Source organism: Toxoplasma gondii, chromosome IX (assembly GCF_000006565.2).
Source record: "Toxoplasma gondii ME49 chromosome IX, whole genome shotgun sequence".
Taxonomy (NCBI): domain Eukaryota; phylum Apicomplexa; class Conoidasida; order Eucoccidiorida; family Sarcocystidae; genus Toxoplasma; species Toxoplasma gondii.
In genome coordinates, this window is record NC_031477.1 from 5,595,452 (window position 1) to 5,618,389 (window position 22,938).

At 51.1% G+C, this 22,938-nt stretch overlaps 5 protein-coding genes across 5 annotated transcripts; 4 read left to right on the plus strand and 1 right to left on the minus strand.

The window, feature by feature from the left end:
- Window positions 1-259: 259 nt before the first annotated feature.
- On the minus strand, window positions 260-3,972 carry TGME49_305800 (6-pyruvoyl tetrahydrobiopterin synthase). The gene is made up of 4 exons (XM_002370311.2): window positions 1,858-3,972; window positions 1,317-1,442; window positions 862-966; window positions 260-600 (listed from the first exon to the last, which is right to left on the minus strand). The coding sequence occupies exons 1-4, from the start codon at window positions 2,989-2,991 to the stop codon at window positions 538-540; spliced, it is 1,428 nt and encodes a 475-aa protein (XP_002370352.1). The 5' UTR covers window positions 2,992-3,972; the 3' UTR covers window positions 260-537.
- An 88-nt stretch (window positions 3,973-4,060) lies between these two features.
- On the plus strand, window positions 4,061-7,396 carry TGME49_305810 (hypothetical protein). The gene is made up of 2 exons (XM_002370312.2): window positions 4,061-4,902; window positions 5,389-7,396. Exons 1-2 carry the CDS (start codon window positions 4,663-4,665, stop codon window positions 6,370-6,372), a joined length of 1,224 nt encoding a protein of 407 aa, XP_002370353.1. The 5' UTR covers window positions 4,061-4,662; the 3' UTR covers window positions 6,373-7,396.
- Window positions 7,397-8,484: 1,088 nt separating this feature from the next.
- Window positions 8,485-13,156, plus strand: TGME49_305820 (SGS domain-containing protein). Its single transcript, XM_002370313.2, has 9 exons — window positions 8,485-9,015; window positions 9,330-9,368; window positions 9,822-9,877; window positions 10,495-10,579; window positions 10,952-11,021; window positions 11,463-11,512; window positions 11,742-11,867; window positions 12,149-12,187; window positions 12,588-13,156. Exons 1-9 carry the CDS (start codon window positions 8,755-8,757, stop codon window positions 12,648-12,650), a joined length of 789 nt encoding a protein of 262 aa, XP_002370354.1. The 5' UTR covers window positions 8,485-8,754; the 3' UTR covers window positions 12,651-13,156.
- A 1,162-nt stretch (window positions 13,157-14,318) lies between these two features.
- TGME49_305830 (EF hand domain-containing protein) lies at window positions 14,319-16,238 on the plus strand (the record flags this gene model as incomplete). Its single annotated transcript, XM_002370314.1, has 6 exons — window positions 14,319-14,427; window positions 14,848-14,928; window positions 15,315-15,371; window positions 15,568-15,620; window positions 16,002-16,052; window positions 16,215-16,238. 6 exons carry the CDS (start codon window positions 14,319-14,321, stop codon window positions 16,236-16,238), a joined length of 375 nt encoding a protein of 124 aa, XP_002370355.1.
- Window positions 16,239-17,880: 1,642 nt separating this feature from the next.
- On the plus strand, window positions 17,881-22,350 carry TGME49_305840 (Nicotinate-nucleotide adenylyltransferase). Its single transcript, XM_018782461.1, has 5 exons — window positions 17,881-18,283; window positions 18,893-19,442; window positions 19,841-19,974; window positions 20,347-20,911; window positions 21,565-22,350. The coding sequence occupies exons 1-5, from the start codon at window positions 18,270-18,272 to the stop codon at window positions 21,640-21,642; spliced, it is 1,341 nt and encodes a 446-aa protein (XP_018636151.1). The 5' UTR covers window positions 17,881-18,269; the 3' UTR covers window positions 21,643-22,350.
- The last annotated feature ends 588 nt before the right edge of the window (window positions 22,351-22,938 follow it).

The window sequence follows — 22,938 nt, forward strand, 5'->3', positions numbered from 1 at the left end:
CTATTCAGATACCAGTGTGATCAGTGCCATCGTAGTGGGATTAAACATATCTGAGACGCGATTATTTTTAAGCTCTCTTGGGGGAGTACATACTACGAGCACTAGAGCTCCTAATCGCTGGGCCGTAAGGACGGTGAGCTGACGATCACATTGTGCTTCAAGCGATCGAGCAACTTTAGGGCTACCCTGACTGATTGAAAAAACTGGAGTCGACCTTTAAGACACTACTCAGTTTATGAAGAAAGTCGTTCTTAGTAGAGCCAACTGCACACTACGCCCCATCAGCATAACGAAACGTACGGTGACACACGGGGTTGTCATTTTGGACCAGAACGACGGGTGGTAGTAACATAATCATCCTCGCTATCAAGATGACCTTCGACAGCACTTCGCCGAAAGCTAGTAAGGTGGATCTACGTTCAAGTTGCTCTGAAGTCGTTCATCGGGAAACTCTTTCTGCGATGTGTAGACAGCTTTCAAGAGTTTTGTTTCCTCCTAATATCTCTCCATCCGTGTCGAGCGTATATTCCACATCCTTTAAACCTCTCTCCGAAAAGATGCCATCTGGGACGGCGTTTCCCAAACAGCGACCTCCACCCACTGCATCACATCACACAGAAAAACTGTAAAGATTCATGTAGCATCGCCGTTCCAACTGTTCAGCAACACGTCTACTTATGTCGACGGGAAGTGACCGCTGGAGTTACAACATCTCATCCAGGGATTTGAAACTTAGTGAAGGGTAACGTAGAACTGACGTAGAGCTATGAAGCAGTTAACTTCGCACCATTCTGAGTGTCTAGAGAACACACGTTCACACACAAATGGCTAACGAGCTTTTCTGCGAGGCAGGAGACTTACCGTTGCTCCGCGCTTCTTCAGCAGCGGAACAGTGACCTTGTCCACGATGCATTGCCAAAGATAGCAGGTAATCTCCTCCGCACTTGAGTGCACAATAGGAAGACACTGAGGAAAGATACGCAAGTGCAAAGCCAAAGAGCAACAAGTTAATGCATGACCATAGCCTGCATGACTTGAAGCTGCTGGTACACGAAAGGCGCATTTTCAATGCGCCCGGCCGATGAGGCAACCGGGCAAATCTATCAGTATCGGCTGTTACGGGCGCGTGTTCGTGTGCGCGTGGTGTACCCGTTCTAGTGAACGAAATGAACGTACACGATTTCCCCGTCGCCAAAAAACCACTGAACATTGCAGTAGGCAAGCTGTCGGAGAATCCTCGGTGTTCATTCGGGCAACGAAGGCGGGGCCCTACTTTCCGTTTCATGACGCGTATGTTTCAGAGCGAGCACACTCACCTTACAATCGGAGCAGGGCACCTTGAACTCTGCCCCGTCTTCGCAGCGAATGATAATGGACTGGCCCTCTTGGGTGATGTCCAACACGTCACTTTTCATTGGGACAATTAGGTGCTCATCCAGAGACTGAGACAAACACGCACCAGACCAACCAACAGCAGAGCCGCTTATGCATCTTTCCAGTACCTTCCGGCACTCGCACGAAAGAAGGGCCAACTTCAGACGCTCATGCCGGCCCCCGCAATTGCAAGGTGCGTCGACTTCACCAAGATCGCAACCCCGGTGAACTCGGATTCTGCTTGCAGGGACGATCACATCAGGCTATCATAGAAACTACAGTGGAAGACAAAAAAGACATCGACGGAGCATTTAGGATGTTCTGGCAGGGAAAAAAACCGGAGGAAACTCCGGCATTCAGAAGTACATGCACCACAAAAAAACTGAAAACACCGTCACGGCGCGTTGTCCGAAAATGAGCGTGTCTACCTAACGTGTACATACAGTGACCCACGTGACGCATGTTTCTGAAATTGCAGCTCACCTTGCAGACTTCTCTGGCGGTTTGTTTGATGTCTCCGAAATCGAGGATGTAGCCATCGGGTCCGACGATTCCGCCGATTTTCACAGTCACCGAGTAGTTGTGCCCGTGAAGTCGTTCCCGGAAGCCGCGATACGCAATGAAGTGGCCGCAGTTGAACTTCATGCTGGGTGCCTGGACGAGAACTTCGAAGGTGCCGCTGGAGAGGTCAGCGCCAAACTCCGCTGGTCGTTCTTCTCCATTCAACTCGGACAACTCTTCCCCGGCTGCTGGTGGCTTCCCGGGGCTTCTACGAGGGCAGGTTCCTGGGGAATCTAAAACGTTGTGTGCTTGGCAGAAAGAGCGTGAGGCATCTCCCGTCGCGTTTCCCCCCAGACAACAGTTGGAGTTCGGTGCCGGCCCCAAGCCTAGGACCCCCGAGCGGCAAGGCCCCGAAGGCGACCCGGCGCAGACGGGTCCGGCAGGCAACGAGACAGAGACGACTTCGTGTTGTCCAAAAGAGTGCACGGACGAGAAAGTGCTTCGTGGACTGCTAGGCGGGGATCCCTCAGTGGCCGCGACTGACGAGCTGGCGCCGAGCGGGTGGGCCGGCGGGTGGACGGCCTGGGCCTGGGCCAGTTGCTGAGGCAGCTGCGGCAGGAGTTGGTGGGCCTGCGTCCCCATCGAAACGAATCCTGCGAGGGAAGTCTGCGGCGACAATTCGCGGTGAGAGGCGGTGCCGCACGACGCTGTCGACCCGCCCGGAGAGCCGCTGCCCAAAGACCCAAGGACGAGACCGGCCGGAGACAACTCGGGGCGCACATGCTGGCTGTGAACAGCTTCAGGAACTGTCCCGGTCCCCACAGGAGGAACAGAACTCGCTCGCACGTGAGGCGACCCGTGGAGGCCCGAACCCACTGACGCCAACGGTGCTGAGTACGGAAGGTATGCCTGACCGTCGCCCAGTCCAGGATTGGCGGCAGTGAAGTTCGGCGAGCCACGAAGCGAGGGCGCCAGGCCCCCGCCGGGAGCGCCCGAGCGGAGAGAAGTCCCGTCAGAAAATGCCGAAAACACATCAGACCCACTCGCGACTGAGGGCGGCCTCACGGGGGAAAAACGCCGTGAAGCGCCGGGAGACTCGGGCTTGGTCGGAGGCATCGTGAATCCTCTGTGCTTCAAACTCAACTACAGATTCCTAAGAACCAAACCGTCAGTGAACAACCGACGCAGTGATGTGGGTATACCCTCGCTGAGAATCGAACTTTCAGTGCACTTAAGGACGGGGGGGTTTGTGAACGGTCATGTGTACTCCGCAGTACGCGGACAGGCGGTGTGCCGAAACCTCCGCGCGAGCGGAGCGGCTGCGGCGTGTCTGTGCAAGTGTGATGACGAGATACGTCGCCGGCGCAGTCAGTATTTGTTTTTTCTGCATACATTTGTGCAGGAAGCTGTCACCCAATTTGCTATCTGCCACAGAGGACTGAACACGACGGCGTTGACGGTTGAGGGTCGAGCAGCGAGGTGACTGGCCAAACTCTGGTCGCCGAAGTTGACACGAGTGACAGGACAAATGTACAGAGGGGTGAAATGGTCGGAAAAGAAGAGCGGACTTCACACCGTCCACGAGCGGTGGAATTCGAAAGTCCCAGAATCCCCTGAGCGCCCTCAACTCACTGGCGTCAACCTCTCGGTGTCGCGAGACAGGCTTTGTCCGCTTTGTTTGCACTCGAACTCTGCGCGTGAGAAAAACTGCAACACAAACTAGAAAATTAAGCAGCTTGACACGTGGGAAAACAAAGTTGAGACAAACGCGATAAAGTACAAAATCAGAAAGGGGAACGAGGTACGCCTTCAGTCGGTACCCTGCGACTTCGTCCTGAATTTACCGTCGGTTGAGGTGGCGCAGCCGGCTGGCGGCTCTTTGTTCATGGCCGAGATTTCGGAACGCAGCTCGGGGAGGAGCTGATCAGCAAAACGTCAAATCAGGTAGATTGATGAGGCGGCAAAAACTTCAAGTGTGTGCACACTGTGATTAAGGTTGCTACAGTTCTACTCATGTGCTGAAATGTCAAACCCTGCGCAAACATGTAAGCGCCCTGCTGGGCTGCAGTTCTCTCTTGTGCTTTCAGAGCAAAAGAGACTCTTGCCAGGGGCTTTTTGCGCATTGTCTCGCGCGGCTTTTAGAAAAGAATTTACTCGTCAGTGCCAACTTTTCCGTCTCGTCGATGTTGGCGCCTTCATTTCTACTTGTGGACGCAAAAAAGGCTTCCTTATCGTCAGGATCTAGAGAAAATCTTCGAGTTTCTCCCTCCGTAAGTCTGCAACGCACATGCGCTCGTGTGCAGCCAGGCGTCTCTGTTTCCTGTCTCTCCTTCCCGCTGTTTGTGTCGGGTCGCGGAAGTTGATCCGAACAGTCATTTACGCCTTCCCGTCATCTTTTCTTCGCTTAACGGTGCCTGTAGGTTCTAAATCCGTGAACGTCTTCTACCTTTTCCCAGCCTCCTGCTCCTCCTGCTGGGGTGATCAAACACGGCAGCGGTCCGCGGAGGTCTGGCTGTTCGCATGCGAAGAGCTTTTTGCTTCACGGAACGGAGTTCGTTGCTGCGGTGTTTTTTCTGCTTGAAAAGAGAATCGCGAGATCCGTCCTGCTAAGTACCTCAGAAAACCATTAGTTTCTGCACACTGTCTGGCGCGGATCTGGAAATCTCAAAAGGGATTCACCGGGAGGTTCTTTGTTCCCCGGTTCCCGCTCGCCTCTAGCAACGTGAAGATCCAAGTTGAATTTGAATTCCTCGGCTGTCAGCAAGAGTTTGCCGGGCGGCCTGCACCATGGCGCAGCCGTTGCTTCAAAGTCGCGAGGGGGAAGGCAACGAACGTTATTACCGGCCGCAGGACAACGGGACGGTAACTGTGCCCGGGAATTCTGCAACAGAATCAACTCCAGAGTCGCCAACATGTGTACAGGTTCCGCCTGCAACGGGTGCCAGGGTTATCTCGAGTTCCGGCAGCGATGTGCCTTTGGTTCTCCTCCCGGTGTCTATGACCCCGGCGGTCGCTCTGAATCCTGAGGTAAGTGGGGGCGCTGTCGGAAGGGGATTAAAGCAAAAAAACGGTTTGTTGGAAGAGGGTTTGTGTTTGGGAAGTGGTGAAGCTGTGTTTCTTGCGGCGAAGCTGGACCTGGCTTTGCCGTGTTATTGTTCATTGTTTAGCAAGGTGATTCATCAACTGGAGTCAGGCGGTCACTGGATATTTCGATTGGTCGTCCTGTAGCAATGTCGTCCGTCAACTAGATGTATCAGTTCTTTATGTGTGGAGCGTGGTGCAGTCCACACGACCAGCCTTCACCCCGATGTCAGCCTCTCGTGTTTTCAAGTGCGTAAAAGACAGGTCATGTATCCGTTGTACGGAAGGTAACGTAGTTAGGAGCGCAAGCCGAGTGGCTGTGTGAACGTTGTGTGTGCTTCACAAATCGAGTAAGAACTCCGTTTGCGTTACGAGCGGCTCCGACGTTTTTCCGGGCAAAAGACGAGAGCGTGTCGTGTTACTTTTCTGCAGGTGCAGTCTGTGGACCTGTACGGGAATGCGAAGGCTCTCGACAATGGCCAAGGCTGTTGTTCGTACCTTTGCGTACGCTCGCCTCCACCCTTTGACTGGGTGCCGTTCCTGCACGCAGCTGCCCACCGCAACGCCGCTGTTTCGGCTCGTTCTGGACCCAGCGAAAGTTCTTCTCAGTCTCAATCGTCCAATGTCGCGGCGACCCCTCCCTCGTGGTTCGTGGCTGTGCCTCCGGTGGGTACGGGGCCGCCTCTGGGCACTCCGGCCACTCTCTTGACAATGTTTGGGAACAGCCAGCTGATTTTTCGAGCAGTTCGCGAGATCAACCGCGCGCATTCGTTCTTCTGGCAGATCGTCATCTTGTCTCTCGTGTTGCTGATTCTTTTTCTCCCGGGCCTCGGCCTCATCTTCGTGCTCTTGATCGGGTGCTGCTCCAGCCTCCGGAAGGTGCTCGACGACGCGGCGCTGCACCGCATGCGCCTTGCATGCGAAACCGTGAACCATCGCATGGCTGCCTTCGGCCTCGGCTTCCTGTTGATGGAGGGTTTCGCTGGGAACGGCCCTGTCGACCTAGAGCAGGGCTCGCTAGCTGGGACCAGTCTCCCTGACAGACGCATTTGGGTGCTGCGTGTGTACATGCTCCCGAGGCGAGAAGGGTACACGCCGGCGGCCGCAGCAGCAGCAGCCGCTTCCGCTTCACCTCGACACGCGCCAGCTCCAGCGCATGCAGAGCACTACGTGCAGGCGGATGAGGCTCCAGGGAGCCCGGCTTCCGGAACCGATGCCTGCAACGCAACCGCGGGAACTGAGAGTTGTGCAGAGGAGGCCCCAGCGACGGCGTGTGGAGGCCAAGGAGCGGTTTCTGAGACCCAGAAGCACCGAAAGAAACGCGGGAAAGCGGGCGGAAAAGGAGGGGCAGGAAGATCCACTGATGCCGGACAAAGTCTCAAGGAGCCGCTTCTGCCGGAACAGGAAGGAGAATGAGAAGGCGATGGCGGTATGAAGTAGTGACTTGGGTAGAAGGTGGTAAGGAACCACGAGCAAAGGCGAAGGATTCGATTGTTCGTCGATTTCAGTTTAGCTGCATTCCACAGGAGCTACAATTTTGGCAGGTGATTCCTACGCCTATATAGACTCTCGTTTCGTGGCCATCTCAACTACGAGCTGGTCGACTCCGTCCCCGTGGTGGAAGCATGATGTGCGGCTACACGCGGGCGGGAGGCGAAAGAAATGAGGAGATGCACTCCCTTTTACACATTTAGAACGGGGCAATAACTATGAATCGGCCGAGATGGTTCGGCACATGCACCTCAGAGCGTTGATGCCACCGAAGCTCTTTGCCCGATGCATGTGTGCGAGAGATCGATTCGCAGCATCGACCCGGGGTGTCATAAGGATATGGGTTTCGAGTTTCCACTGCGCGAACACTCGGCGTTTCGATGCAGAAAGAATGACCGATACAACAGGTGTGTATCCTCAGGGAGAGAGTAGCTGAAAGGTTTCTCTCCGGTATTCTAATTTGAGCTGTCGGCTCGAGAAACGACGAATGCACTTACTAAAAGTGGATTTGTGTCTGTCAGCGGTACAGGGTTGCGCGTTTCCGCTTAGAGCCCACTTTATAGACCGAACACGAATTTGCTCTGGCGATTGCCGCTGAGTCGTGTCAGAACGTTAGCTGCAATAGGCCAGTTATTTTTCCGGGTTTGTTCTGTTCTCACATCGCTTTTTGTTAAAGTGCGCGTTTCCTCTGTTTGTTGGGGGCCGAAACTGATATTACATGTCTCGTCAGATCCGACTGCGGTATGTTTCGCGTTTCCTGTTAACTAATTAACCCTTTCCGCGCGTGAGCACTCCCGTTGTACCCTGAGGGATACGGAGGGTGCCACGGTCGCACTGGAGCCAGGAGCAACAACCTGCTTGAGAAAAGAATTGACTCTCAAGTCGTCTTTAAATGGTGATAGAAAGTGGTAGTCGGATAGAACTTCCCCAAGTCTAATGACGTCGCCAAACATCCATCTGGCATGTGATGCCTCTTTCCGCCGATCTGCTTCTGGTGCACAAGCGGAAGTATGATTTTATCTAGCCCTCCGGACGCTCGCACCAGTGTCACGAGTAGTTATTAGCAAGGTGACGAATCTTTTGTTGTTCATGAATCAACGTTCTCACGGGTGTCTGTGTCAAGGTTTCCTATTCATCTCGCGAACGGTTCAGAGTCCGTTTCCAACTCACCCTTACATTCCACATTTTTCCTAAACTAGCACTGCTGTTGTGGCATCTCTAGAAACATCGTACTGAGGAATCGCGCTCATGTTTGAGTGGATATATCGTCCTGAAGATGGACACTAGGATTTAAATGGAAATACCGTCCTGAAGAATCGCGCTTACAGCCTGCCACTCGCACACTTGTTTGTATGGCATCTGTCTGACGTTCCTCACGAAATTCCTCCTCGCTAACCGTGGAGACACGAAGCAGACATTGGTAGCAAAAAGTGCTTCCGTTCTGTTGAATGGAACACTGACACATGTGTCCTTGCTGAAGCATTCCCTTGGTCGCTAGTAGCGGCACGAGATGGAAGCTGTGTCTCAGCTCCACAGACTTGTGTAGGGACATGTAGCTGCGGACGTCGTACTGACCCTTCCTCGAGTGTGTAGGCCCGAGCAACTGCAGTCCACGTGTACGCCGAAACATTCAGTCCGCAACTGTGCCGGCAAGCATATCTTACAGTTCCAAGTTCGGGTGACCGTCTCCTCATGAAGGCATCAGAGCCCGTCCGCCACCTAGAAAGCTTCCTCACTGCCGACTTTTCACAGTATCTGTGACTATACGGAAAACGCGGACGTGGCACCCTGAAGAGTAATGAAAAACCATGCCAAAGCATTCCTAGACGCATCCCAATCGGATGTCGATGTCTGAATTGCATGTGACAGAGGTGAAAAGCACAGCTGTTCTTCAGAGGCTCGAAGATGTGAATCGAAGTCCCGTTACTTGCATGCATCAAAAGCGCAACAGAATGCCAGTAAGTTGCCGCGCCACTTTGTGGGCGTGGCAAGCGTCGTCGTTGCGTGGAACATTCCGTCGAAAAGACGCTTGAGATCTGGTACATACGCCGCTGTAAACGTCCTCTTCCTTGTGTGTCCGACGACGCACCCAGACACCACAAACCACTTCTACTGTTTTCTTGGCCGTGAAGAGCCTTCCTCCACGAACATCGTCCAGCGATTTGCTCCGTGTACCCACCAGCGCTGTGCACGCGTCATTGCGATTCAAGAAACGAGGTATCTGCTTATCGATTCTCCCCAGTTTCGGTTTCAGAAACAGGCTTCCACTTACACACATCTTCCAACTGGAGTCTCGCCGGCGAAACAATGGCGGCCACGGAACAAAAACGCCCCCAGGAAACTTCCATTTCCCGTGAGCCTACCGAGGCGGCGAAGGATCTGGAAGAATGGCGACGCTTGAGGAGCCTCGCGAATCGACCGAATGTTCTGAAATCAATTGACGAACGCATTGCTCACCTTGAATGTTCCGAAGCCGATTTTTCTGAAAGAGATGAGGTTAAGCGGGAAGTGACCCAACGGGCACCCCCCTCGTCCGACGAGAAGTCGGCACCCTGTAATCTATCCCAGGTAATACATCCTTTTGTCCTGCTCATGTCTCGGAACGGACGAAGGAAGCTTTGGTAGATAGCAGCAGTATACCAACACGCCTTCAGGCTGTTCTTAAGGGAGACGGAGCGTCAGCATTCTAACGCATCTGGTACCTTCGGTTCGTTAGTTTCTGTGACCTTTATGCTTCAACTGATTCCACTCACCACTCTAGCGATCGACTTGAGAGGCACCTTGTGTATTTTTCGCGGCGCTGTACATCTAGCTGGAGAAGGGGTAACTCGACTCACCGGCGCGGCAACTCAATTGTCGTCCCGCGTCCTGTATGGCTGCAGCCCGTCAAGCTCACGAACAGACCGTCCACATCAACTCAGGTACGTAAAGAAGGCAGAAGTCATAGGTTGCTTCTGATAAACGGGGCCTGTGCTTAGGTGCTGAGAACGACTCGAATCAGTCTGCCGATTAAGTTGCCGTTTTCCCCGCGCCCCGTCACAGAAGTTTCACCAGCACACTCGCTGCAGCTTGGCTACCCCAGACGCGGTTATGCGCGGTGTAGGGAGTGGGAGATGTTGCCAGAGTCATGGGAAGTGAAAACAACAGACCTAGATCAAGGTACAAATTAAGTCGTGGTTTCGGCGAATACGAGAGTGAGGGTAGAACTGGCGCGGTGTGGGCTTGTGATGAGGAGACTGCCTTCGAAAAAGGGGAAGTGTGACAGCGGCATTTAATCTGTGTTTGCGGAGCGAGCAGGCGAGTCGGTTTCTTGTGTCACATCTCTGTGCCTGCCGCCAATGTTGCCGCCCGAGTGTCTGGCTTCTCTTCCTCAGATGCACTTCCTTCCTCTCACATCGTTCGCGTGGAACCAGACCGATCGCGCTGTCAAGTACGTGGCTGCTAGGCTCGCCTTCACGGCCGATTTCTAGTGGGCGGTCTTGCGGTCACCAGCCTGAGTAGTGGCTCCTCGAAATAGACAAGGCAAATCCAGTGGAAGACGACACCCTCGACCATCGCACAAAGTTCTTGTTGCATTGTCGCCATAGTCCTGTGTTGGAGGGGCTGTGCAAATCCGCCCATGACCGAGTCAATGGTTTGGCAAAGGAGGTGGCATCTGGTTCGATAGCGACGACTCAATGTGCCTGAAGAAGTAGACAGCTTGCTCGAGCGCCGTACGAGAGGTGCGCCAACGGAAAAGTAAAGGCGCTGCAAAGATTTCACGGTTCCTCAAGAGCTTTCGGTAGTCGGTTTCGCTTTGCTTCGTTCAGTCGAGGGACGCGTTCGATATTTCACCGACATAACTATGCTTGCAAGGCAGGCCACTACCCAGTGCACGAAATAGATAAACCAGTCCTTCGTTTACTGATCGAACGGGACTTTGTAGCTCGGCGTGAGAGGAGTCCTCTCGCAACGAGAAGAGTCTCGAGGCTTCTTGTGCCGGATGGTTGCGACCACGAGACCATTTTCTCTGTTTGTTGACTTGTTTTGCGCTGTAACACGCTTCAGGATTTATGTGAGAATTCAAGGGGTTCAGGACATCCCCGAAAAACAGGTGGTTGCCAAGTTTGCTCGTCAAAGCATGGAACTGGAGGTGAGCGCTTTATCTCTTCTTCGTGAACCTGTAAGACACTCGGCGGCTGGACGCAAGTTCACCCTGTTCAGTCACAACACAACAAGAGAAAGAACGGGAAGCTTGTACTCGCGTTCGTCCCTCAAGCGGACATTCGTGCAAATGAGAGAAGCAGAACGACGGTTCGTCAGCGGGATTGGGCTGTGTAGCAAGAATGGCATTCCGGCAGACTCTTCCGATGCCTCATTCGTAAATCCTTTTTGTCTCGCGACCCTGTGTGATTGCCTTGATGGAACTGGAATGGACTGTTGCACAGAAACTGAGCGACAAGGGCCTACAGCCGCAAAGAGCTGCAGCTCCTAGCTTCTGTTTTCACTTTTGGCGTATCCGCAGGTTCATGACTTGTCAGGGAAGAACTACTCTCTAGTCTTCAAGCGCCTCAACAACGTCATTGTTCCGGAGAGTAAGTGCCCCCTTAACCGTTCGCTGCATGCGCGCCGTGTTCATATCGTTTGGAATGTGACGTGGAGTCTTCGGCTAAGCGGTGCAGACATCCGATAAACGAGAATGTATGCGAGATAAGGAAGTCTGTGTTGTATGTTGCAGAATGTCGGGGAGAAGGAGTTGAGGAGGATTCATCTTGCCTGGGGCGTTTCTGTCTGTCTGGACGGATATGTTGTTGGAACCGCAGCCGTGGCGCGATGAGATAGCCTTGAGATGGCACCGCCGTTTTCACGATGTGGGGCAACGCGTTCCGTTGCAACGTCAAGGAATAATTTTTGCATGCAGTTGGTTAAGCTTGGGTTCCTCCACAAGTCCGAAAGGTCCGACACAGAGATAAAGCAACTCACATTTCATATTCTCAGGGCTCCGCGCCTCTGTGCCGTTGACTATTTCCGAACAGCCTGCAGCTATCGTATCAAGAAAGACATGGTAGTCGTCACGCTTCAGAAGGTGAGCGCATGCAAGAGAAGTACACTGATGGTGTGTATCCGTTGCCTGCGGAGTGTACGCAACTGTTCCTTTGTATTTGACTGCCGCGAGGATTTTAAGTGGATCCGCCTCCTTGCCTTTCAGGCGCCAGGGGATGACTTATTGGATGGGTTTTAGGGTTGAAAATAATCGATACAGGCTTTGCTAGACACTCAGTTTTTTGTGTGGTATGGTGGCCTCGTGCGTGCAGTCTGGCGGTCAGTGGTGGAGTGACATTTCTTTCAAGGAGAACAAGTTTGCAGCTCCCCCGAAGCTTGAACAAGATGCGGACCCTAGTGCTTCGATCATGTCTCTCATGAAGAATCTGTACGAAGAGGTAAGAGTGTTTCCAGTACTAAATGCGCCTCACCTACCCCACATAGAGGCATGCAGACACATTTCAGAAAGAGCGTTGTGTTCGAAACAAGTTACACTTGACAATGTGGAGGAAGTGGATCTTATTCGCAGCACGTTGAGTTTTGCGATGCTGGCAAGGGCGTCATGTGCGTCGGTTGTGATTTCCAGTTTGTTTTCTCATCTTTGTTTGCTCGTCTGTAAGTGGGCGAGCGTTCATTCCCGTTCTGCTTTCTTTGATGGTCTTGATGCGACTGTGTGCAGGGAGATGATGAAATGAAACGAACAATTGCCAAGTCATGGGTAAGTTTCAGCAAGGATGAAACCAATGTAGAAGCTCCCTCATGTGGTTGGCTGCGTCGTAACGTTTTTTCACACTTGACTACACTGGAGAGGTTTTGAGCACGCCGTCCTCCGCGTTTCATCGGACCCTCTTGCGTTTTTTCACAGAGCTTTAGGTTTCTCTGATTTGACATCGGGAAGCAGAACTCGAAACGCAGATCCCGTCTGAGCCACCGTGCTGTTCGCTGTCGCATGTGCGGTAGACTATTGAGTAACCTGTTTGGCAAAACAGTCCAGAAAAGCTTGAAAACGGCAGCTCTTCGAAAAGACTTGAAGGTGTGAAGGCTGTCATGGAAGTGCGCAGAAGAAACTCTTCAGAACCATACGAGTTGGAAGTGGCTTTCTGTGTTTCTTCCCTCAGATGGAGTCCCAACAACAAAGAATGTCTGGCAACTCGCCATTTGGAGACATGAACGAGCTGTAAATCGCTGACGTAGAAGGCCGCCAACTTTTTTTCTGTCTTCTGTACGTTTTCCGCTGATGGCGGTGTGTGTAATCTTGCACATAGTTCCAGGTAATGATGCGTGCTGACATACTACGGAATGTGTTGCTGTGGTAGCGCGCTGTTCTGTCCGTCACTTTGATTTACCGGCAGTGTCTAAGGCGTCCACCCTAGATTTGTTCAGCGACCCGACGCGACCGTGTCAAAGCCAACATCAACCTTGCAACACTGGCATGCACCTGAAGGAAAAAAGCCAAATTAATTTGCGGTCCTTGTCGCATACCCGACACGTAGGTGCCGTGTTTGACGGCTTGTGAAGAAAAGTGAGGGACGAGCTGCCCGAACAGCGGAGCATGGGGAGTGTCAGGCGACCTTATTTACTCGTGTCCATACGGATATGTATGAAAAAGCCAGAGTGCCTTTGGAAAACAGGCCTTTCTGCCAGTCGCCCTGGGTTCCGCACACGCGGCGACTGCGAAAGTGAAGACCAACAAAAAGGACCAGACGTGTTTGGGTAAGCAGGGACATTTAGAGGAGCAACGGAAACAAGTCCTTTGCGTCTTTTCTAGAATGGTTCGCACGAGAGCGCATTTTGTTTCCTCACGGTGACTCCTGCCTCTACGGTTCTGAGCAAGAGCATAACGCGGTGGTTCGTCATCCGGATTTCCGGCCACTCCTACAGACGGTCACGCCTGACTGTGAACCTGTCCTGTCTGAAGGGGCGATTCGCGTAGTCTAGAAGGTAGTGGAGAAATGTGTGACTGAATATGGGATTTATTACCACACTTCATCCTCAAGAGTAAGGCATCATGTTCCAGATAACGGCGAGACGACTGGCACATGGCTGCACACATTAGCGGGAATCTGTGTCAGCTTTGAAGTTGTACATGTATTGTAGGATACCTGAGGGGACTATAAGGGTGAAAGGTAGTTGAGTGCCCCGTAGGACTGTTTTGAAGCACCAAGATATGCTGCCCAAAACATTCCCGTGTCGACAGCGCTGAAAACGTGCCAGAGGGGTGAAGCTGTGCTTCCGCAGTATAGAATTTAGATTCTGGCGTTTTTACTTTCCTACAATTCGTTCGACAGCGGATTTGAAAAGCGAGCAGGGGGGCTTTGTGAGTTCGGTCCTACGTCGTCGTGCCGGACATTACCGCGTGAAGCGACGGGACACTCCACGTTACACGGGAACATTACTTTCTTTCGAGGACAATCTGCGCTAGTAGCATGACAGCAAAAGGTTCAGAAGCTGAATATCTTAGCTCAAATGATATCATAAGCTCGAGCGAGGCGCCTTTTCGCTTACACATCCTCAGAGGAAAAAAGTGTGCGACCCGCCTGCAGGGCTGCGGGGCCCCCCGTCGGTCTTTCGATAGAGTCACATACAACGCACATCCGTTTCATTCCACGTGCGTATTGAAAATAAACCCTTTGGCTTCGATTGTCCGTCACGGTTTCGGTACCCCACGTCGGCGATGGTTCGAGGTGAGTGATGACACGAAGAAGAAGTTCGGTAAATGCTCATTTCTATCCTATGACAGTAAAAGAAGCCTTTTCACGCCTCGTCGAGCAACCAAAACTGGAACATTTTTGCTGACATTTATCCAGTTCTCAACTGGCAGCGTGCTGCGGAACAGGCTGCGAATCGCAATGGTGCTGGAGGCTGCTTTTCTCGAGAAATGCCGACAGGCATTCCAGGCGCTGGACTCTGGTCACCGAGGCGCACTTGGACGCGATGAAATGAGGAACTTATTGGAAAGTAGGGGCATGCGTCAAACGAACGACACCGGCCGAAATGAAAGCTTGCTGACAATACATTCTGAAAGCTTTTCCAGTCTTCCATCGTTGACCTGAGCAACTGAGAAAGCACGAGAGGGCTGCTCCACCCCCACAAACTACAACACTTTTCGAGACTTTCGGTGTCACGTAAAATGTGCAGCGCTGCGAGGTAGTTAGTAAATCAACAAAGAAGTTAGAGGAACAACTTGGTAGAAATAGGCGGTGGATATAACACTCCACCCAGTGCGCTTTATCAGGTGGTCTACAATCATCCTTTTCAACGCAGCACATTGTGTGCAATGTGTTCCACAGCTCCGAAAAACCTTTGAAACCACACCGTTCAATTTTCTCAAGTCAAATGAGCTGCGACAGTGGATGGGCATATTTTTGATGCGTCCAGCCATTTTGGAGAAACCGCCGAGCGACGATATTTTTTTTCGTTTGATGGCAGAGATTGAAGAGGATTGTGGCGGCCAGATTGGTGAGTATGCTACGGGGTCCAAGGTCAAATTCTTAGAGAGTTTTCCCAGTACTGACCATCATGTGTACGACGAGTTATCTAACGCGTGTCCATGAAGACCTTACATGCCAGAGAGGATACATCAGACCATCGAAGAAATCAACTTAATCGTGGAGCAATTTCAGATGGTCTGGTATCCCTCTGTCTTGACAACATCCAGACTTTGCAGAGTTCATCAGAGCCTTCGAGAAACATCATGACGGTCTTACGCGAGCAGATGATGAGCAAGACACAAGTCAGTCGGCAAACGTAGCAGAAGCTGTATAGTTTTCAATCTTAGAGAACTGCCCGACGAACGGGGGCTCGCTTCGCAAAACGTCTATATTGCTGCTGTTTTTTCTCTCCAGTTGATGCCTGGATTGCTCTCGGGGGCGGCCGCGACAAGTCAGGTCAGCTGGACAAGAGTAAGCATATGTTCTCCCTAAAGCAAGCAGTAAACGAACCCCGCTTCTCAGCAGGTAGAGAGCAATCAGCACAGGCTTTCTAATCAAGGGCTTCAGTCAGTCGAGCGAAGTTCTCGAGGACCCGCCTACTGCACACCCACACTTTCACTCTGAAAACGTATTTGAAAGCGACGCATTCTGGTTTATATGCTTTCAGACAAACTTATCCAGATTGTCAGCGAAGATTTCCAAATGACTATTGACATTGGAGTAAGCGGAAGGAGTTTCGGCTTTTCCGAATGAGTTCGTATACAGACGTCTCCTTACCGAATTCAGAGTCTTCTCCAGTGCCACTAGCAAGGTCACCTTACAAGACGAATCAGAAGAAAGGAGACACGAGGCATCAGCAAATGGCATGCTCCCCGTGCGTAATGCATGGCGTGTTGAAGGCTGACACTATAAGACGTTCACAAGAAGTTCGCTCCCATGTCTGCGGCTCGAACAGTTTGCGTCACACTCTTGGATTAGATTAAAGGCACAGATGCAAACGCAGTGCATGACTGACAGAACAGCAGAATTCTCTGAGGTTTCGAGCTTCAGACAGAGGCAAGTGAACATAGTCTCTTCCTTTTGTCGCTCACTTGTCTGCAGCAACTTCTAGACCACCTAGATCTGAACAAGGACGGACGTATTGACTACAAGGTAAGGGAGGTGAAATGACACCCATCTTTATAGCTGAGAAACGTCCTTTTGGTACAATACCCAGAAGGCTTCGGATGCTCTTGTAACCCAGCTTAACAAGGCGTTGAAATAGGTCGTTGACTCCAAGGTGTTGGTTATATTTCTGCTCCGTTGCTGTCGCAGGAATTTGCAGAGCTGTTCAAATGAGAAGCTGAGCTTGTAACACCACCGATTCGACAGAGGCAACGCGCTAAGTATTACTGAAACGCGCTTTGTAGAGGCAACGCGATAAATATTATTGAACCGTGCTTAGTCGAGGGGCATTCATACCACAGCTTGCGGTGGCGGACGAAGACGGTGGCCTGCTGCCTTTCCGAGTTGAAAAAAAGCGTCCTCTTTTTAGGAGATAATTGGACCGATGGTTTTGCTTGTGGAAGGAGAACCAAAAGACTAAACACAGCGCAAATACGGACGATGTACGGGAAATGCAAACACATGCGACGTGAAACGAAACGCATAGCGGTTGTGTGAAACGGAAGGCGGCAGAAAAAGAAGATTGAGGGGTGCAGAGAGGCACCGCAGAAGGAAGATGATGGAATAAAAGGAGGGTGAAAAAATGTGCTACAGTGAAAGAGGAAAATGTGACACAGAAACAACTGCTTAGTTAACGAGGAGAATTAGTCCACTGGACGGCATTTTATCGGGGCCTGCCCAGTTAAGATTTGCGGAACCGACCACACGAAGGAAGTGGTTGGGGGCCGCGAATAGGTATTGGAAAGCTATCATCCAGAAACATGGGCATCCCTGTGCCCCCTGTGTTCTGAACTGCTAAAGCCGCGCGTAAACTGGAAACGTTTTTCTGTCTTGTGTGAGATTGGAGAGAGAACGACTGTGGTGTAAAAGTTGTGGCGCCGTCTTCCACAGGACTTCCGCCATCTTGAGAGCACCCAATCTGTTACGTGCATGCATAGAAAAAGGAAATGTGGCCGTTGCAAATTAACCACTTTCGCTTATACATCGAAAATACAGTTCTAAACAACCAGCTTTGGCCCAGGAACAGACCACGACTGAAACCCAGAAGGAAGGAAGCGGTCCGTTGTTACTCCTGTAGGCTGCGACCTCCGAGAAAGAACTATATATCTGAATGATGTCTTCTGCCACGCGTATACCTGCTTAAGAAACCTTGTGCTACGCAAACAGCTCTGTTGTCAAACTAAGGGGTAACACTCCTATAGCGAGCCCAGTGTAGATCAGATTATCCACAATTGTCCCGCGGTTCCTCTCCTCAACTATTTTTTTGACGAACCTGAGTGTGCAAAATGTGTGGTGTTGCGTCTATCTTGCTACTCTCCCGAGAAGTCTTTCACACACCCGTGGAAGTCTTATATCTTCTCAGGCGTTTTATTCGCAAAAACGGCTGCGGCGGAATTTGTCTCAAATTCAGCCACTACCGGAAAGTGACGGTGCTCGTTCCAACTGATCATTTTGTGGCAGATGTTGCGGGAGCTAACGACATTTGGGAAATTCCTACAAAATGTACTTTTGAGATGACTCCAGACTGCCACGACTAGGAACCCGACACCAATTGAGAGCCTGTCGACGATGTTTTGACGCGCATGCACATCTGCCGGCACGTGAGAAAATGTGCATGCACTGGCATTTTCGTTCGCCAAAGTCCACGGCTTTTCTTCCCTGTTTCCGTCAGACACGCGACCACCCGTTCCCTCCTGATCCGCTTCTTTCTTTTTCCTAGCTCTTCATCATGTCTGCCCGCCAGCTCGGGTACAAATTGCTTGTGCGTATGCATTGGCACCGAAACAGTTCTCGGTCGCATGTGAATCCTTTTCATCCTCTATCTTGCAAAGGCACCGGATCCTAGTTGAATGCCAGGACGAGTCTTACGACGGCATCCCCTCAGAGAAATTTTCTTTCCATGTCCAGGTTGCCACCCTTCCTTCTTTTCTGATGTCACTGAAGACGTTTCTCTTCAGGTCACTCGCCTCCCAACGACCTCACCACCTACCAGAGATTCCACTTGAGCGTTTCTGCGAACTGTTTGACTTTAAATCAAACTAGCCGATTCCTAGAAGGGCCGCTGCTGTGTCGGCTTCGTATAACTGCATGCGGACTTTGAACTCCGCAGAGACTGGAATAAAAGGCACAGAATTGGTACTACGAAGAAGCGACCGCTTCTCTGACGGTTGAGAATCGGGCGTTCGCTAGAGGCATTCTTCCGCCATGGGGAAGAGACGGTGAGATTTGAGGTCTTTCTTCGTTGATCGTACATTTCGTATGTGAAACTCTTTCTTTAGTTTGAATGAAGGCTGTCTAGGACGCATATCTCCACACATGGTCCGGAACACGCGAACCTCTGTCTGCACGAAACATGCCTGTTTGAAGGCACTGGACGCAACTCCCTTCACCTCGACATGCTTGTATACAGTTGCATGCGTGACGACCTTCGCGAGAAATGCATCCTGCTCCGTTTACAGTGGGCTGTCCGTGAGTCACATCGCTTTTCCACGCATTCGCATCCGGAAATCCGCATCGGTCCTTCCCTCCCATACGCAACATACCCTTTAACATTCGCGAGCCTGTACACAGGCGCACATGCATCTAACTACGCACATCTACGTATTCACTGCTTTTAATTCTTCAAAACAACAAGCGCCGCCTTTTGGTCTGTACACACACCCCCACCCCTCGCCAGCTCACATCCGGCTGCGTTTGCCTACGTTTTCTGTCTTTAAGGATCAAGCGGTTGTGTTGAGGACGTCTCCACTGGCTTTTCGAGCAATAAAAGCCGTCTCCCTTCTCGATTTGCATGCTTTTCCACGGTTTCTCCTCCTCTTCCTTCTCAGCATTTGCTACTTCGGAGGCAGCTTCGACCCGCCCACTTACGGTCACATGTTCTCTGCGGCAGCAGTCCTCGACAGCGGTTGCGTTGACGAAGTCTGGATGAGTCCTTGTGGAGGAGATCCTGAGCCGTCGGCAGATGCTTCTCCCTCGATTTGTCTTTTGCGAGGCCGAGAGAGTCGAGTCATTTCTGAAGACAGCAAAGAGACGCTGACAGAGCCTTCCGAGGAGTGGCGGCAAGGCGCCGCTGCTGCAGAGAGACCGAGAGATTGCACGTCGGAGGAGAAGCACCCAGGTGGAACGAAACGCCTTCCGACGCAGAGAAATGGCTGGGACACCACAGGACAGGCGTCTGCCGAAGCGACTGCAGGCGCCCCCGACTCGTCAACGAAAATTCGAAAGACAGGCGAACTCCAAAATGCATGCGGTGTGACGGCTATCAAACGGAGACCAGACAAGGCGATGAGGACACCGGCCGCCCTGAGGCTTCACATGATTCAACTCGCCGTGTCGCATTTCTTTGGACCTGAGGAATCACGAAGAAGCCCTGTGCGGGTAAGAAAGTAGGACGATTTGCCACTCCTGAAAATCCTTCAAAACTCTTCTCTACATGCATGCACACAGATGTATATATGTGTGTGTATTGGCGTATCTATGAGGTGATGACATACGTACTACCTAACCTCAAATTTTGGATGGAATCTCCTGTGATACCGCATAAATGCTACAAACTAATAAATACGTGGATAGGATCGTTCGGTGGATGTTGTCTGAGGCAGATGTGCAAGTATCGAGGGTGACAGTGGATGTACAAAGATTTATGCATGCGGATTGTGAAATAGATTTTTTTGCTGGAAGTTTCCCTGCGCGACTCCGGGTGTTGAACACACGAGAAATTCGAGAAGAATCATTGCTTCGCTTTTTTGTCTGTCTTTGCGTGCCGGGAATTTGAGGTTCTCCAATGGGAAGCTCTGACGCCAGGCTTCACCCCCACTTTCAAGGTGTTGAAGCGTCTTCAGGAAGAGAATCCCGATTGCGAATTTTCGATTCTCATTGGAGAAGATATCCTCCCCGATCTCCACAAGTGGTGGGTGTGAATTGACGCAAGAAAACGAGCCTTGGCGCCGCCGGCCCTGACTGTAGATACACCCCAGAATGGTTTTCCCCTCTTCTGCCACACCAAACACTAATGCTACACCCATACGTGCCCAGCTAGATACATCAAGTGTTTGCCGAGACCACTGCATGTATCTTTCCATCTTCATGTATATAGATATGTATAAATGCTTGTATCTGTATACACACATATATGGCCAGTTCCGGGTGATGAGTCCGAGTCGCAGCTGTGTGCACGGGGGCGGCGAGAGAAGTGAGATGTTTGGAGATGATAAATCCCGATGTGCAGCGAGTGTTGTCTCGATATTTTAATTTTTCTCTCCTCATTTTGTGAACATTTTAGGTACAACGCTCCTGCTCTGATGGACGAGTTCGCATTTCTCATTATCCCGCGGAACGGCGAGGCTCACCACATGGCGATGCTCCTCTCGAGCTCCGAGCGGCCTACATGCAGGTGCTCGGCTAAGAACGTGGCTGCCTCAGACACCATATGCGCATGCGTGTCCACTTCTCGTATCGCTTCTGCATCGTCTGCGTCTCCTCAAGAGACAGAATTTGCCATCTCGTCTCTCACGACAATCCCCGCTTGTGTAGAAGAACGGCAGACACCCCACACTACAGGTCCTAGTGCCGCAAACGTCTCTTTAGAGACTTCTGGCCACTCTTCACTTGGGAGAGACGACTGTGAACGTCTTGAAATGCCGCGATGCATCGCATGCGTCCGCATGGCAGCTGCCGAGGCAGAACAGAAACTACGGGGGCGCATAGAAAGCACATTGAGATCCCTCAAACGAGTTGCGTACATCGATCACCTGTGCATGCAACAAGGGCGGCCATACTTCGCCTGGACTGCATCTTCCAGTTATGTCAGAAGAGTCCTTAGTCGTCGACGCGCATCGTCCAAAGCTGTAAGGTCATCTTCTTCAAGGGAGCTCCTTCCACATCCATACATGCACGCGAGCCAGAGAGAATGACAGTTAATCTGTAAAAGAAACGAGTATTAGTTAAAAAACTAGCGCCTGGTATTAGAAACCGAGTATCATGCAGGGAAACGGAACAGTGATTGCCGCCTACTCATCCAAAACGCGGAAATGAAGGAGACCCTTCCCACAGAAACTTTTGCATTTTGCGCTGACAGGAAAGGACACAGGGAATCCGCAGTCCTGTACGAGAAAGCAGAATTCAAATGTAGTTGCTCGAATCACAATCTACATAAGGAAAACAACAAATATATGAAAGATCAAGGAAGACCTACTGGGTATATAAGATGCTGCTTGTCACAGAAAACTGTCCATCAAATCCAAAGTTAGAGGAGATGCAGTGTGTGCTGGCGATCATCATACTGGAGGAACAAGAGACGCTCTCCTGTTTGTGGGACATCATTTACTGGAAAACTGTAAAAGAATCTGCTACAAAGAGTGCGTTTATCTACCCATTCACAGACACACAGAAATAGAAAAATTAGTATGTGGAGGGTCGACGGTTGCTGGCTTCTATTTGAATGATAAGTAGGTCACCAAAACTGAATTCGAAACTTCTTTTTCTTGTTTGCTTTCCTCAGGTCGTCCACTGCAGCACGCTCATGTCGCCAGCACTCTATTCCTTTATCGACCAGCACGGTCTATATGTGTCAGAGTGACACATCCTTATCTCATAACGGGAATCCTGTTCGGTTGTGGTGTACAGCACTCGTGAAGAACTTGGATATCTGTATCTCATAAGTGGAGTCCTATTCAGGATCATAAGCACATGTAGCACAATTGAATGTGGCGTCTACCTGGAGCTAGGGGTGCTAGCGGCAATTTTCGTTGTAAAATCGCTTGCGTCCTTGCCTGGAGATTTATCTACCTAGTTTTCAATTGATCCGGCTTACACACGGTATAAATCAGTCAGTGTTGTCATTCAGGTCACTGCAGGTTCTGTTTACCCCAGCCTCGCCTGGAGATGTTGGATTGGAAAGCTGTTGTACACAAGAATGAATGCAGAAAATAGCTACTTGTCTTGAGCCACATCACTTTTGAGGCGATATTTTCAGAGATGCCCCGGCATCAGAATTGAACGGTTGTAGATCAGGAAAATGTATTAGAAAAACACCTTGCTTTTTGTGCAGGCACACTTCGTGCTTCCCAAAAGCCGTTCTGATTTTCGAGCTCAGTGCAAGTACTGAACAGATGCAGCTTTCTAGGCTTTTTTCTACATGCAGATGTGCATAAATAAAATTCTACTTTATGGGGGTGGCGGATGCTAACGCACGGACATGAAAGAGTGTTACATTTGCCTATGGATGTAAGTCCACGTGGCCACTAACTTGAAACTCGGTTCTCTATGATGGACGATAACTTCCCGGCTAAACATCTTTTTTCTCTGAAACCCACTTCCCTTCTCGTCGTTAGTATGCTCTCACAGTACGGGAAGCGTAGAGGTAGCTGTCGACGTGCACACTGCAGCAGCTGTTTTCAGCGCTCCAGAACTACTGTATTTTTGGCATGATTCGTGGGAAGCAGGGGCTGTGGGAATGCACTCAATCGCATTCCCAACTACTGGACACACACCGTGCTCAGAGATGTCGAAAACTGTCTAAACACGCCCTACTCAAAATCATAGCATATGCCTGCCAAGAAAAGGCAAGGGGTGCTCTTGAAACTCACAAGCCCTCAGACTTCGAGATGCAGGGCAAAGGGATCCGCTTCCCAATTTCAACAACGGCAGGATAGTACTATGGACAAGATCGTGGAATTACCACATGTGTAGAAAGCGGTTGTGTGAATAAGCATGTTGACAGAACATAGTTAAGATAACTATGCAGAGACAGAGCCGAATAAAAGGCGTTTACGAATGTGACAGAGGTGTGCTCGCATCTCTGAATACCAAAAGCACTGCGAATTGAGGTGTAGATCTGGGTAAATGAATTGCTGTTGGCAGCGGTATGCATCGC